The 15,010-nt window shown below is 33.3% G+C and overlaps 1 protein-coding gene across 1 annotated transcript in view; it reads left to right on the forward strand.

Annotated features, from left to right (window-relative positions):
- Positions 1 to 14,528, forward strand: part of LOC102625279 (coumarin 8-geranyltransferase 1b, chloroplastic-like) — a 28,442-nt gene extending 13,914 nt beyond the window's left edge. Inside the window, exons 10-12 of the mRNA XM_052436773.1 lie at positions 14,022 to 14,117; positions 14,225 to 14,329; positions 14,423 to 14,528. Of these exons, the coding sequence (XP_052292733.1) occupies positions 14,022 to 14,117; positions 14,225 to 14,329; positions 14,423 to 14,467 (246 nt within the window). The 3' untranslated portion in view covers positions 14,468 to 14,528. The remainder of the gene's footprint in view (positions 1 to 14,021; positions 14,118 to 14,224; positions 14,330 to 14,422) is intronic.
- Positions 14,529 to 15,010: the final 482 nt, after the last annotated feature.

The raw sequence follows: 15,010 nt of genomic DNA on the forward strand, positions 1-15,010 counted from the left end.
TGGAAATGGTCAACAAATGTATGATAAGTGGTGAGTGTAACGTTTCGATTTAACAAAAGACTGCCACAAGTGCACAACTAGCAACTAACTAATTGGGTGTGGTACAACTTGGAATAAATTATTAAATCCGTAGCGCAATTTAGACAATGGGGCCTGGGCAGCTGCCTTGCCCAGGCAGTAACTCATTATTGCGGAATTGCCTACTTGCTGCCACATAACCCACAGCCACCAGCTTTGGCCATGGAGGTCATTATTAGTAATAATTGTACAAGAAATTCTCTATAGCGAGTTTTTCTTGCAATTCCATTATCGTCAGTGTTCTTTGAGCTATTCATTTATCAAGTTGTGTCCATTTTAATTTGATTGCATTTCAAAACTGTTTTGTGTTTAATTTGTTAGACATATAAGATCATAACACAAGCAAGATAATATCTGAAATCTCTGTGCTTGCTTACATTTTCGCAGCAGCAATTACTGTGTTATCATTAGTGGAATACAAAATAATCGACTGAAAGAACTAGAAACTTCGATGTGAAAGTGCACTCACTTGAGTAGATGGATCGGAGGCGCGGCGTCGAACAAGAAGATTGAAGAAGAGAAATTAAACAAAATTAAAAGCTTACATGACAAAAATGAAACGTTATTGAGTTTGCTTGTAGAAGAAACTAAGTTTCTGAATGATGATAAATTTTATTTAAAGCTTGAATGAATAAATTAGGGTTTTGACCCCTTTTTATAACTAGTTTAAATATCAAGAATTTGTTAAAATAGGTAAATCTAAAATAGAGTTTGATAATTAGATTCTTCTAATCAAAATAAGAAAAATGAAAACAAAGTCATTCAAATATGAATTAAAAAAAAAAGAAGATAAAAATCCTAGAAGAATTAGGAAAAGTAATAAAAAATCTTAAAACTAAAAAATGATTAAAAAAGAAGGGGAATTTCTTGCTTTAACACGGAGCAGAACAACACAACCTATTCTAATTTTTGTTCATCTCGTCACAAACTTCAAAACAGTATATTATACGCTGAAACAAACACTTGTAACTTAAGTTATGACCTTTAGAAGGTACCCCACTTGTAATACACAAACAACCTACATCAGTCCCCCTTACTTGGAAAAGAACTTGTCCTTGAGTTAGGTAGATACAACTCCTTGTCATCTGGATGGTACGCAAACATGCCAGATTCGTTGAAAGTGTGAGAGATGTTCTAATTGTCTAGCAGCTGAAGCACATAAACATTATCATTAATCTTCCGTGCAACACCGAATGGACTGTACTTCCACTTTTCCAACTTGGCATGAATACCAAGGAAACGACTATGCTGCAAATGCGCCATCACTAAATCACCCTCATGAAACACCTTCTTACATCAATGCCTGTCTGCCTCAGCCTGTATTTAGCATTGGCATCCTCCAAGTGAGCTTGAACATCAATATGAATCTGAAAAGCCTTTTCTACAACATTATCTATTGTTTTGTCTTATTCATGCCGTCTTAGGCATGATAGCCAGATCAAAAACATGGTAGGGGAACAAGTGTAGACGATCTCGTAAGGGGATCTATTGACTATGTTGTTGTAAGCAAACTCGACTTGATGCAAGGCAACGTCCAGATCCGTTGCTTGTCACTACAAACACACTATAACATATTGCCCAAAGTCTGATTGACCACTTCTGTTTGACCGTTGGTCACTACTAAACTGCAATTGCGTGCTAAACTTATCCAAAAAATGATGCCAAAACTTACTAATGAACACACAACCTCTCAAAAGAACTAATATGCAACTGAAGTGACATCTTCAGTCTTCTTGAACGCAATAAAGTGCGTGATAACTCTATGAAATAAGAGTTATCATGATACTTTTAGACTTAAATCATTAATACTTAAGGAGTAAATAATGTACTTTTATAGTATTTTAGTTATATTGTGCATGAACATCCATTTTAGTTTATTTTTAATAAATTGAGTTGTTTAAAAATAATTTATGTTTAAATTATATGCATAATTGTAGGTGGCCAAAAGCTCAAGTTTTAAGGAAGGAATGTTGCAACAGACTTGCAGAGTTGCAGAGACAATGAAAGAACTTAGATACAGAAGAATTGAAACAAATCTGAAACAATGAAGATGTTGTAGCCGTTACTGTAGCAATCATGGAGCAATGACAAATTGGATTTCACATGCAACAATTAAAATATTGCGATATAAATTTCCAAAAATGGAGGATATGCGCCACATGTTTTTGGTTACCTTAGTTCTAAGTTATAAAAGGAGCACGCATGAAAAAGAAAAGAGAGAGCCGTCACTCAAGGAAAAATCACAGAGAAAAACAAAATAAAAATAGAAAATAATAGGGATTTCAAGGCTGCAACAGAGGATTCACAGTGAACAAGAAGGAGAGATTGCAAGATTAAGCAAACTTAAACTCTTTATCTTATTTTCTTGTCTTCTGTTTATTTATGGGGATGTATTTGATGGTTGAAATAATTTTATTTACTGTTTTATTGCAAATCATAAAATAAATTTAATTGTAGTTGAGTAATAAATGATCTTAATGGATGTTTAACTGACATATATACGTTGTTCTGTGCTTGCTATAACATTTTGTCTTAATTATATTTATTTTAATTCCCTATTTTAGTTGACCACCCATTTAATGGATACTAACTAAGAAAGAGCCTAAAAAAAGTCTGACTTAATGGATCTCATTAAGACAATACTTGGTTTTAAATTGAGTTTCCCAAGTTGAGTGAATCTCAATTTGAATAGAACTATACTTGATCTAAAATTAGTGATGAACTAGACATAAGAATTCACCTTGTAGGGTAAATAGAATCTAGAAAATTTAATGTTGGCATAACAATTGGTCACTGTTAGCTTGCATTAGATATAAGCTATCCAACAGGCAACAACTAAGAATTCATGAGGGATTCTGCATAGTGCTGTAGTATATGCTATAGCAACGGTACTGTAATTGAAAAATTAGTCAAAGCCATTAAGTGAGTTTATTCACTCAACTACTGCATCCCCATTAGTTCCTAGTGTTTGACGTGAGAATTTTCCTTATTTCATTTTATTTGTTGCATTCTTATTTTAATTAGTTCATTAGATTTATTAATTGTTTTATTTTTATTTAAAATAAGACTGCACTGTTAAGGTTGTTGTAGCAAATCTAATAACATCAATCCCTGTGGAGACGATCCGAATACTCATCAATATATTACTTGTTGTGTATACTTGCACATTGACACCTATAGCATTAGGAATTACACACCAGTACGCCATCTTAAAAAAGCTATCCACCACCACCAATATAGAATCTCGACTTGTCCTTGTGCGCGACAACCCTAACACAAAATCCACAGACAAATCCAACTAAATATTTTCTGGAACAGGTAATGGCAAGTATAAATCCCGTATTCTGTGCGTACCCCTTGCCTTTTTGACAAACCCAACTCCTTTGCACAATTTTTTTCACATCTTTGTTCAACTGCGGCTAATAAAAATGCTCCTCCACAAATGCCTTGCTCTTATCTCGTCCAAGATGTCCTCTCAATCTTCTATGCAACTTGCGGATAATCTATTCCCTTAAAAAACTTTGAGGCACACATTACTGGTTGGCTTTGAATAAATATCCATCCTCAAAGAAGAAATCCTCCACATTTTGATGATTGATGTAGCGATCCTAAATGTGCGCAGAGTCATCATCCTCAGCGTACAACTCCTTTAAGCACTCAAAACTAGTAACTTTATTAACTAGAGTTACGAGTAAAGTTGTTTGCCTACTTAGCGTGTCTGTGACTTTATTCTGTTGCCTAGATTTGTGCTTTAGAACAAAAGTGAATTTCTGCATATAACTTACCCATCTCGCATGCATCTTGCTCAAATTGTATTGGCTGTTAAAGTACTTTAATGCTTGGTGATCACTACAAAGCAAGAATTCCTTTTGAATCAAGAAATGTTCCCATGTCTTCAATGCCCTTAGGATGTCATAAAACATTTGGTTATAGATAGACCACTTCGGCCATGCCTCATTTAACTTCTCATTTATATACTTAATTTGTTGCATTTCGTGGGAAAGAACAACCTCGATTCCCTTACTAGAAGCATCATACTCGACCTCAATAGCTTGACGAAGTTTGGCAAGGTTTACACGGGAGCAGTGGACAATTTCTCCTTTAGTAAAGCAAAACTCGCCTCTTCTTCTTCTCCCCATTTAATTTTTTCTTTTTTCAAATACTCTATAATAGGTGCGGTTATAATGCTAAAATCGCGAATAAACTTCTTATAAAACGTTGCCAACCCATAAAAACTTCTAACTTCACCTATTATCTTAGGTGTAGACTATTGTGCAAATTTTATTGAACTCGCAAGTGCACAAATCTATTATAGAATAGATCAACAGTGACAAGTGTTGATCCCACGAGGAGGTGAATTTTAATTATGTGTAGAGTTAATTTTCTAAGTGGGTGGTTGGATTTGTGGTGAAAGTGATTTAGACTATCCTAAAATTTAAAATAGAATAGCGGGAATAAATTAAAGTGAAAACTATTGAAATAAAGCGTTTGTATCTCTGGATCTACACTCAACATGCACCATGAGCTTAATATTCCTTATTAGTGCCAATTAAATCATGAATGAGTTTCCACTCCTCATGAAAAAATTGTTGTGTAAATTTTATCGAATTCGCAATTGCACGAATTTATTGTAGAATAGATCAACAGCGACGAGTGTCGATCCCATGAGGAGATGGATTTTAATTGCGTGTAGAATTAATTTTCTAAGTGGATAGTTGGATTTGTGGTGAAAGTGATTTAAACTATCTTAAAATTTAAATTAGAATGGCGGAATAAATTAAAGTAAAAACTATTAAAATGAAGCACTTGAGTCTCTGGATCTGTACTCAACATGCACCATGAGTTTAATATTCCTTATTAGTGCCAATCAAATCATGAAAGAGGTTTTCACTCCTCATGAACCTCACTCAAATAAATATGGTGCTAAGTGCTTATCGTGCCAAATAGTAATAACCTTGCACTAGGGAGACGATTATACCAGTGCAAAATCTAAACAAGATTATTACTATCTGTCGACGAAAAGTCAAAACATTCACATAAATCAGAGAAGAAGAGAAAGTAAATTTACCAAATTAAACCTATGGAACATGTTGAGACTTCACCTTCAACCCAAGCTTGAAAGAAAATTAGCTACTCATAATTGAACTAAGGGTAAAATAAAAATTTATTAAAATACATAGAAAATACGAGATAGAGAAGGAATTATAGAAAATAGAGTTCCAAAATGAATTCAGCGGTGCCCAATTAGGGGGGAGCCCCCTATTTATAGATACAATGAGTAAATCATTACCATCAGATTAAAACAATTTGGACGCTCAGGATTGCGACACGTGACAAGTTTTAATTGGATAGAACACATGATCATGGTTGTCATTCCATGTATATGAATATACCGTACGCATGTTTTTCGGTCCACTAGCATGCTGCCACATCATCGATCAACGTCATATCAACATTTTAATCCAATAGGATCGCGACACATCATCGGTCAATACCACATCATCAGTCAATGCTACATAAGTAGTCAATGCCACATCATTCGTGCAATCGAACGCTGCCGCATCATCAGTCAATGCCACATCATCATATTGTATATGTGAACAGTACCATAAACAGTATTGTACATGTGAACAATGTCGTTTATCATTTTATGCTCCTCCTAAGATTTTCAACTGTCATGAGTTCAAAATTATTGTTTGTTTTGCTATCTAATCTCTCGTTCATTGTGAAATGACCATGATGCCACATAAAATACATGAAATACTTAATTATAATAAAACACACATAATTAAATCATAAGGAACTTAAATACATAAAAGTATGGATGTTAGTGAGACTTGGAGTGTAAAATTACTGTTTTCTCCTTTATAAATATACATTTTCTAGCACTCAACATAGACCATTCTTTAATGGTTTGTATCTTCGACTTACTAAATACATAAAATGACGATTTTCTCCTATTTAAACTAATGATGAAACCCAAAAGCTTCATATTACTATGTAGAAAGCTACATTTCTTTATATTAATGTAAAGCTTATTCGCCGTAACACCTCCATAGCCATTCTCAAATACTCCAAATGCATCACCACATCAACATAATACACCACAATATCATCAAAATATACCACAACAAATATTCAAGAAAAAAGCTTAAGAACCTATTTCATTAAGCGTAGTACTCGGTGCGTTTGACAATCTAAATGACATCGCAACCACTCATATAGCCTTTCTTTCGTCTTGAACGTTGTCTTCCACTCATCTATAGGCCTAATCCAAATATGATGATACCCATTACGCAAGTCTATCTTCGAGAAAACCTTATCTCCATTTAGCTGATCTAGTAAATCTTGAAACGTTAGAATAAGAAATCTGCTACACATATGCCAACTTTCATCATTCTTTGGCACCAACAAAGCTGGTATAGGACATAGACTCATGCTCTCACGAATAAGTCCCTTCCATAACCATTCATCAACATGTCCTTATAAAATCTCATGCTCATAAGGACTCATACGATAATATGGCAAGTTAGGTAAACTTACACCAAGGACTAGGTTTATATGATGCTGGATATCTCATAAAGGCGACAATTTATCTGACATCTCTAATGGTGTGATGTCTACGAACTCAATTAATAATGATTGCACTCTTTTAACAATAGACTTCACCTCAAACTTATCTTCCTTCTATAGCTTCTTGTAACCATCACAATTTTCTTCTAGATGTCCTTTCATAATAATTAGAAAATTCATCACTTCAGCCTTATGATTCTTTTTTTTGTTTGTTAAAGGCGCTAAACGAGATTTCTTGCTATTCTACTAAAACTTGTACACATTATCCATTCTTTTATAAACCGCATCTACATCAAATTGCCAAGGTTTGTCTAATAATAAATGGCATGCATCCATGTCCACCATATCACATACTATATCACTCTTATAAATCTTCTTAATGGAGAAAGGAATACGACACGCCCCTGTCACTTGCGTTTCTGTGCCTTTTTTTATCCATTCTATTTTGTAAGGAGTTGGGTATTTTTTTATCAAAATTCACATCACATCAACTAGTGTCTTTGAAACTATGCATGTCCACTATATCACATACTATATCACTCTTATAAATCTTTTTAATGGAGAAAGTAATACGACACGCCCCTGTCACTCGCATTTCTGTTCCCTTTTTTATCCACTCTATTTTGTAAGGAGTTGGACATTTCTTTATCAAAATTCCCATCACATCAACTAGTGTCTTTGAAACTATGTTCTCACTACTACCACTATCAATTATCACGTTGCACACTTTATCATTGATGGTGCCACGTGTTCTGAAAATCTTATTGTGCTGATTATCTTCTTTAAACTTCAGCGCTAATAAAATTTTCTGCACAATACAGTTCAATGACGCTTTCTCACATGCTTCAAACTCAAGGCCTCCTCATTATCCCTATCCTCAATGTCATTCACCTCTTCTTTGTCGACTTCAGCCTCTTCTAACTTCAAATTTTTAAGACGACATGCACATGATCTATGCCCTAGTTTTCTACAATCCAAACACTTATTCAACATAGACTTTGCATAAGGGTTATTCTGCTGTCCAGAAGACTGTTGCTATCTAGGCAGTTGCTGCCTTAACTACTGCTGAGCTGGTTGTTCCACTCGACTACTACCAGCCCCTGTTTTCTGCTTGTTTTCAACCCCAACATTGCTTGGTTATTTTGTACACCAATAAATTACCTCTACTGAGCTCTAGGAATAACATATTGTTTCCATTCTTTCATTTTTTTTTGTCATAGCAACTGTTGTATCCATATCCCAAATCGCATCAACAATCTCATCTTGCAGCTCTTGTTTCAATCTACCAAGATAATTTGTAACTGTCTGAAATTTTGGCTCGTCCATGTTATTTCTTATGTGCAGACGATAAAATTCCTTCGTTTATTCATCAATACTGCAATTTCCTTGCCTATAATTATGATAGGTTATGTACAATTGATGTTGATAATCCACTGATAGGAAATACCCTTTCATTATCCTCTGCATTCTAGGCTATGGTTTGATCCGTGGCTTTTCCACAACTCTTCGTCGATTCTGTATGTTTTGGCACCATGTGGATGCTGCACCTTTCAACTTAAATGCCACAAGCTTAATTAACATGCTTACGCTGAGGAATCTTCACATACTAGAAGAAATTTTCTACGTCTGATATTCAATTTAAAAACTCTTCAACATGCATTCCACCATAAAAATCTACAATATTAACATTAATCTTGCAATCTAAACTCTTCTTGCGCCTCTTATCATAATCCTTAACTTCTTTTTTCTTTCGAATTGCTTCCTAACTCTTCACGCACGCGCGACTGCACTCGCCTCACGGATTCTAGGTTCTTAAGTACTACTTCGCAATTGATGCCCTGAGGCGCTACTTCGCGATTGAAGCCCTACTATACCTCTTCATGGTGACAATCCCGAGGCTGTTCATCTTGATTGACTCTTTCAACAACTTTCTCACGATTAACTCTTTGTCGCTACTCTCTCTTTATGTTATTCATGGAAAACATGGGACCTTCGATTGCTTGCTCCATCGCTACCATTCTCGGGTTAAATGGTTCTCAATGACTTGCAAGATTGCTTCTGTGACCATCTGTCTAATAGTCTATGTAAATATTGCCTGCATCCCTTGATCAGCGTCTTTGAGACGATTGTTCATTTGTTCGTGTGGTCGTACAATGATGACAAGCGAACTTACTTTGTTACCAACTGAAAAAACGGATATGTTATTTGAGTTTGCTGGTAGAAAATGATAAATTTTATTGAAAGTTTGAATGAATAAAAATAGGGTTTTGAGCCCCCTTTTATAACAAGCTTAAAGATTATGAATTTAGCAAAACAGGTACATCCAAAATATAATATGATAATTAAATTCTTCTCACTAAAACAACAAAAGGAAAATAAATAGCACTCAAATCCAAATTCTAGAAAAAAAAAAGATAAAAATCCTCTAAGATTCAAGAAAAATAGGAAAAAATCTTAAAACTAGAAAATGATTAGGAAAGAAGTGGAATTTTCAGCTCAAGTACTTGGTAAATGATGCAACCTATTCTAGGTTTGTTCGTCTCATCACAAGCTTCGACTTGCAATACACAACCAACCTACATCATTACATTTTATTCCAACAAACAAGACATCACCATTGGGTGCATTTGGTGACCTATCATAACTAGGGGCAGCAAAATGAATAAACGAATCAAATCGTTAATGAATTAGATCATAATTTTGCTGATTTGAATTCAATTTGTTTAGTAAATGAATTGAAATATTAGGGTTGGGATTCGATCGTTTATTAAACGAATATTCGGTTTGATTCGTCCGATTCATTCAGATGAATTATAAATGAATCGAAACAAATCTGGATCTGTTTATTATTTTTTTATCCTTTTACGAATCTGTAACGAATCTAATTGCTATATATTTTATCTTATTATCATTTATAATTATTATATTAGCCTTCAAACTTCAAATTTCAAATTTTTTAATACATATTTAAGGATAAATAAGTAACTTAATCAAACGAACAATAAATAAAGTTTTAAACAAATGGATTATATTTTATTAGTTTATAATTCATTTATTTAACGAATCAATGTCCTCAAATTCGGATTCAATTCGTTTAATTTAATTAATCAAATTTAATTCCCCCATTTATTAAACAAATTAATTTTTTAACACTCAAATTCATTTAATTTGCATTGAATCGAATTCAATAAATGAATCATAACTCAAATTACCATTGCTAATTACAACCAGACATCAGTACATCACCCTATTAACGAGATAAGTTTCTATTCAATTTCTACACGTGGTCACATGGGCCACGGCACAAGGTTATTGGTTACGTGGTCAAATCGTTTGCTGTCCCTTCCATGTTGCAATTTTACTTGATAAATTATAAGTATAAACACAAGTTGTTCATAGTTCGCCACGTGCAAGATAATTAACAAGGATATTTTGATACCTTCAAAAATGTCATCTCTCTCTCTCTATTTTTAATAAATATATTATAATTTATTGGCAAAGTCCCTGTTTCTCTCTATTTTTTTTACATGTATCATTACACTTATTTTATTATTGGTTGGCAAAGTCTTCAAGTTTGATCACTCAACACTAAATTAAACAACTATATTTTTTTTTATTTTAATCACGAGGTATCCTGGGAAGGTCCCCAATTATGGAAGGCACCTTTAAGCTTGTACCACAACTTAGACTAGAAATTTCCGCTCGAACCGGGAGGCACAGGTTCTCCCAACAAAGGCGACTTCCCTGCGACTCGAACTGGGGAGCAAACCTAATCAAGCCACTTAAGGGGACTTCATTGCCAGAGAAGCCAACACTTTGTTGAAATTAAACAACTATATAATTGATGTCATATTTGTTAAACTCATTAGTTTCATAATCGAGCGTGGGAGAGAGAGAGAGCAAATCATGCTTCAAAGCGTTTAGGCATCTCTTCAAAATATCATCCATTACAACAGGTTGGTAAGTCTCTCATTTCCAATGAATTTTCTTCAAGATAATATTTATGATTTTAAGTATAAATTTGAGTTTTTTTTTTATAATATTTACATAATAATGATCTAGTAAGTGATGATGCTCATCATCTTATGGTGAGTGATAGTATGATATGGCACTATTTTATTAATCTACCGTTTTACCATCATTTACAGAGAATCAAAACATTTTGCTATGTATTTAGGTACTCACCATATGATGGTGCTAGTGCCCACTAAATCATCTTGCTGTACTTACATAATTAAAGTACATAGGTTGTATGATTTTATCCCGAATGATACATCAAATATGCTATATGCAGCTATGGAAATGTAGCATTACTCTATTTCAACATAAAAAGAATGTACCAATTGAACTGGCTGCTGCCACTAATATATTTTGCTGTAATGAAATGACGTATCAGGATACTGTAATGCCTTTCTAGTTAAAACGAGAAGGAGAATCACAATCGACCTCGTTTAGCCGATATAATTAAAAAACTTCCCTGGAAACTTCAGATACAAAGATGAACCAATTGTAATTTTTCTAGTACATATTTTATATGACTAATTAAACTTATATCCTTTTGGCGATTTCAGGTTCCGTTTAAAACACTCCAATCGCCAGTGATACATTCCCATGGCGGCCTGAACAGAAGAATTCGAGGCAAGAAGTACGCTTTCAAACCTCTCAAAGTTCATTTTGTTTTACCAATAAAATTAAGAACAGAGAGGATATTATTATAAGCAACAGAAACTGTAAAGCATTCAACAAGTACCGTGTTCCTGTCACTTTAAAGATGGTTATGCATCAAAATCTGAGGATGATGATGATAATTCCAAGAGCTTTCAGAATGTTCTTCTAAAGAATTTGAATGCCCTATACCATTTCATTCGTCCCTATGCTTGTGCTGGCGTTGTGAGTTGCTTGTTAGCTACTATCTTCTTCAAAAGAAGTATATAAATCTATAATGAAATGTCATATCTATTGAATTGACAGATATAAGTTTCCGTTTATCAGGTTATAGCGGCAACCTCGAATTCTCTTCTTCCGGTGGAAAAACTTTCTGATTTGACTCCCACATTTTTCATTGGATTATTGAAGGTAAAATTTACGCGACAGAGGTTACAATTTTCTTTTCTGGAACGATTATTATTTGAAATAATCAATTTAACTAATTCTTGAAATTTTAGGCCTTGGTACCTGCACTTCTGATGCACATTTATGTGGCGGCCATAAACCAGTTGTCTGATGTTGAAATAGACAAGGTATTTCCAATAGAGACATCATCAATTATTCTTTGAAATAGACAAGGTATTTCCAATATGTAATAAATTAATTGAACAAAAGAATAATATATATGGAATTTTTATGAAGTGATCAGATTGTAAATCAGCACATATTATGTTAATTTGCTTGTATACATAATGTTTTTCCTAATTTTTCTGACAAATCAGCTTAATATCTTCAAAGGTTAACAAGCCCTATCTTCCCCTTGCTTCTGGTGAATTTTTCAATGGGGACTGGAATCGCAATTACTTTAACATCTGTTTTGATGGTAAGCAACCGCCAAACCAAGCGTCCTATTTTGTGTTTTTGTATATGGTAAACTTTTCACTTTTCAATTAATTTAGAACAAAGAAAATGATTTGGTTACTGGGAAAGATGTCTCTTTTTCATTGATCTGCATTTTCAGAGTCTCGCTATCGCAATAATGCTTCGATCTCCACCGCTTGTTTTGGGCGTCATCGTATGGTTTTTATTTGGAACAGCTTACTCCGTCCAAGTAGGCACTCAAATTGCCATTTTATATAATATATTTGAACAACCTTTATATGCACACGCACAAACACATAATACACATAAAAATATCATGTTACTTTTGCATTCATCTGATTATTTCTTTCCAATGTTCCAGCTTCCCTTTCTTAGATGAAAGGGAAATTCATTTCTAGCTGCAATCTCCATCATGTTTCTGAACGGTCTTCTACAACAATTTCCTTACTTCATACATATCCAGGTATACAAAATATGGGATTTTTTTTTTCCATTTTTTTGGGGCATAATTTGGTCCCATAAGTGATGTTTGGTTAATAGAAGAATAATGAGATAAGGAAAGGAATAGAATGAAGATAGAATATACAGTTCTTAAGTTTAGTTGGAATAAAGAATGATAATTTTGTCCATTATAGAAATTGTTTTCATCATTTGGGCCACTAACAAATTTTTATTATTTCATTTTTATCTCTAGAATTGGAATAATAACAAAAGAATCGCATAATTAAACGATGATATGACGTTTTATTAAATGAATAAACTAAATTTATTTTGTAAATGTCATGATAATCAATTTAGACATTAAGACATATCATGTTGTTTGCAAAAAAGAAGGGTGGGAATGGGTAAAACCCAAAATAACTTTTAGTCCTTTACCTTTTCTCGGATTCTAACTGAAGGTATTTGAAAGCCACTCTATCAAGCCCTCTGGTTAAATTACATTAGATCCTTTCAATCCAATAGTGTAGATGCCAAAATAAGTAGCATTTAATCATCATTCATCCTAGAAATGTAAACATTTAAGATGCCAACATTCAATTAAATAGGTCCAATGGATTGAAATTAAGTCATGATTTTAAGTAAAAAAATGTAAAGGAACGAAATTAATTTGATCCTAATAAATGTTAATATGAGACCCAAGTGTTAAAAAAATTCTAAGAGGGATGAAAATGTCGTTCTACTTAGTCCAAAAATAGAATTACACATACTTTATTTATGGAAAAATATTTTCTGAGAATAACTTGATAAATGTGATTGAAAAAAAAAACTTAAATTAAAATCTAGACACTAATATTATCTTTTCCTCTATTGCTTTCTAAAGAGTTGGGTCTGATACATGTGAACAGAAATACGTGCTTGGTAGACCTGTAGAAATCACTAGATCATTGATGTTTGCAACCGTTTTCATTTGCTGCTTTTGCATTGCAAGTGCATTTCTCAAGGTAATTCACAAATTCAATATACTTACCAATGAAAACTAATAACATAGAAAACAAATTAAAAGTGATTTCAAATAACTGGTGGTTACTAGTTTATTTATTATCAATATTTATCAGGATTTGCATGATGTGGATGGTGATAAAGAATTTGGCATCGAAACGCTCAGTGTCAAGCTAGGGAAAGAAAGGGTAAGTAAGTTAGTATCAATTGTATTTTCCATAATTTTGATATCAGCTTTTGGAAGCTGGAGGAAATTTAAAGCCATAAAGCATTCGAATTAATCCCACCATTTTTCAGATTTTTCTTGTTTTTCCAACTTCTATCTCTTTTTACAAGCAACGAGTGAATTATAATATAAAAATTAGCTTACAAGTTACAAAAGCTTTCTTCTTTCTCGAAAGGTGTTTTGGCTTTGTGTTTATATGCTTTCAATTGCTTACGGAGCTGCGGTAGTGGTTGGAGCTTCTTCATCTATCTTATTAAGCAAGCTTCTCACAGTAAGAATTAATTGTTCTAATGTTTTTGGCAAGAATTTTTAGCCTTCTACCCATATATGTGCTCAAATATGATCTTTATCACTTGTTAAATTTTTACTTTCTTGCAGATAATAAGCCACTGCATACTTGCCTCCTCTCTATGGCTTCGAGCTCGAACCGTTGATCTCTCTAGTAACACCTCAACATTTTCTTTCTACATGTTTATTTGGAAGGCAAGTGATTGTACTTACATACTAAATCAAATTCCTCATGCAAGTTCCATTATTTAATTCCAAACTAACTTTTTTATGCAATCGCATTTGCAGTTATATTATGTTGAATACCTCCTTATTCCATTTGTACGCTGTTAAGGAAGCTCATTTCATACAGAAGAAAGAAAACGAATTGTAAGCTGAAGAAAGAAAATAGAACTGTGACGTCAGAAGTTAGTAAGCAAGATGACAGCTCAGCAAAAATCGTTAAAAGTTTGTTACAACGCAATGTGTACTGTGTGTTGAAGTTTAGCTTGTAATTAGTTAATAGTTAGTTGTCAATTAGTAATGATAGTGATGCTTAAGAGATGTATATACAATCTCTATATAAATAGAGATTGTATTCTTGTAACAAGTTAAGCTGAGTAATAATAATAATAATACAGATTCCAAAAACATTTTTTTCTCTTAGCTATTTTCTTAGCAACCAAACATGTCTGTTTTCTTTCATACGCTGAAAGTGAAAGAAGGATTTCGGTTATTTATTATATTATAACAAAAAAAATTTCAATGGCTCTATTTTCTTTAACTTTGTTCCTTCCTTTAAGCAATTGTTGTGTTTTCTTTTCTAATTTCATGCATTACGGCAACAGAAAGAATCCGTAAATGATTTAACCGTTTACAATGTAATGTAAGATTTTA

The sequence above is a fragment of the Citrus sinensis genome, chromosome 1 (assembly GCF_022201045.2).
Source record: "Citrus sinensis cultivar Valencia sweet orange chromosome 1, DVS_A1.0, whole genome shotgun sequence".
NCBI classification, from domain to species: Eukaryota; Viridiplantae; Streptophyta; class Magnoliopsida; order Sapindales; family Rutaceae; genus Citrus; species Citrus sinensis.